The 534-nt window shown below is 48.3% G+C and overlaps 1 protein-coding gene across 1 annotated transcript in view; it reads left to right on the top strand.

Moving 5' to 3' along the window:
- Nucleotides 1-3: 3 nt before the first annotated feature.
- Nucleotides 4-534, top strand: part of SPATA5L1 (spermatogenesis associated 5-like 1) — a gene marked incomplete at its 5' end in the record, with an annotated part of 8,352 nt that continues 7,821 nt past the window's right edge. The window contains one exon of the mRNA XM_009886176.1: nucleotides 4-528. Within this exon, the coding sequence (XP_009884478.1) occupies nucleotides 4-528 (525 nt within the window). The remainder of the gene's footprint in view (nucleotides 529-534) is intronic.

Raw genomic sequence — 534 nt, 5'->3', positions numbered from 1 at the left:
CTGTGCACGGCCTGGCCCAGGCGCGATTTGGCGGACGGGTACCTGCAGGTTGACCTGAGCTGCAGAACGGCGGGTGTAACTGCAAGGGACCTGAAGGGCCTCACGCTGGATGTCGGCCAGCTGAAGCTTCTGGCCTGTCACCAGTTGAAAAAGGCGATTGTGAAAGTGGTCCTTAAGAGCTCTGCAGTGAAAAAGTCGATTCCCAGAGCAGTCTTGCAGGAGACGATCAGAGAGCTGCTAAGAAATGTTTATGTTTCACTTCATTATGTTGTTACTGTTGCCCCAAGTCTCGAAAATCCCGTGGTGTGTATTGAAATGCTGTCTGTAGACCCTGTGACGGATGAAGCTGGACTGATAACGCCCCAAACAAGCATAAAAATTAAGGAGGTGGTCACTTTTGAATGGTACAGACATTTATCAGAAGACACTGCAAGAACTTCAATTGCAGGACTAGACGATGTGGGAAAATCTTTGAAAGAAATGATTGATCTGCCTTTCCGCTTCCCAAAGACTTTCAAGAAGTTAGGGCTTTCT

Source organism: Charadrius vociferus, unplaced genomic scaffold, assembly GCF_000708025.1.
Source record: "Charadrius vociferus isolate BGI_N301 unplaced genomic scaffold, ASM70802v2 scaffold365, whole genome shotgun sequence".
Lineage (NCBI taxonomy): Eukaryota > Metazoa > Chordata > Aves > Charadriiformes > Charadriidae > Charadrius > Charadrius vociferus.
The sequence above is the reverse complement of the archived record's forward strand: the minus strand, read 5'-3'. Positions and strand labels throughout refer to the sequence as shown.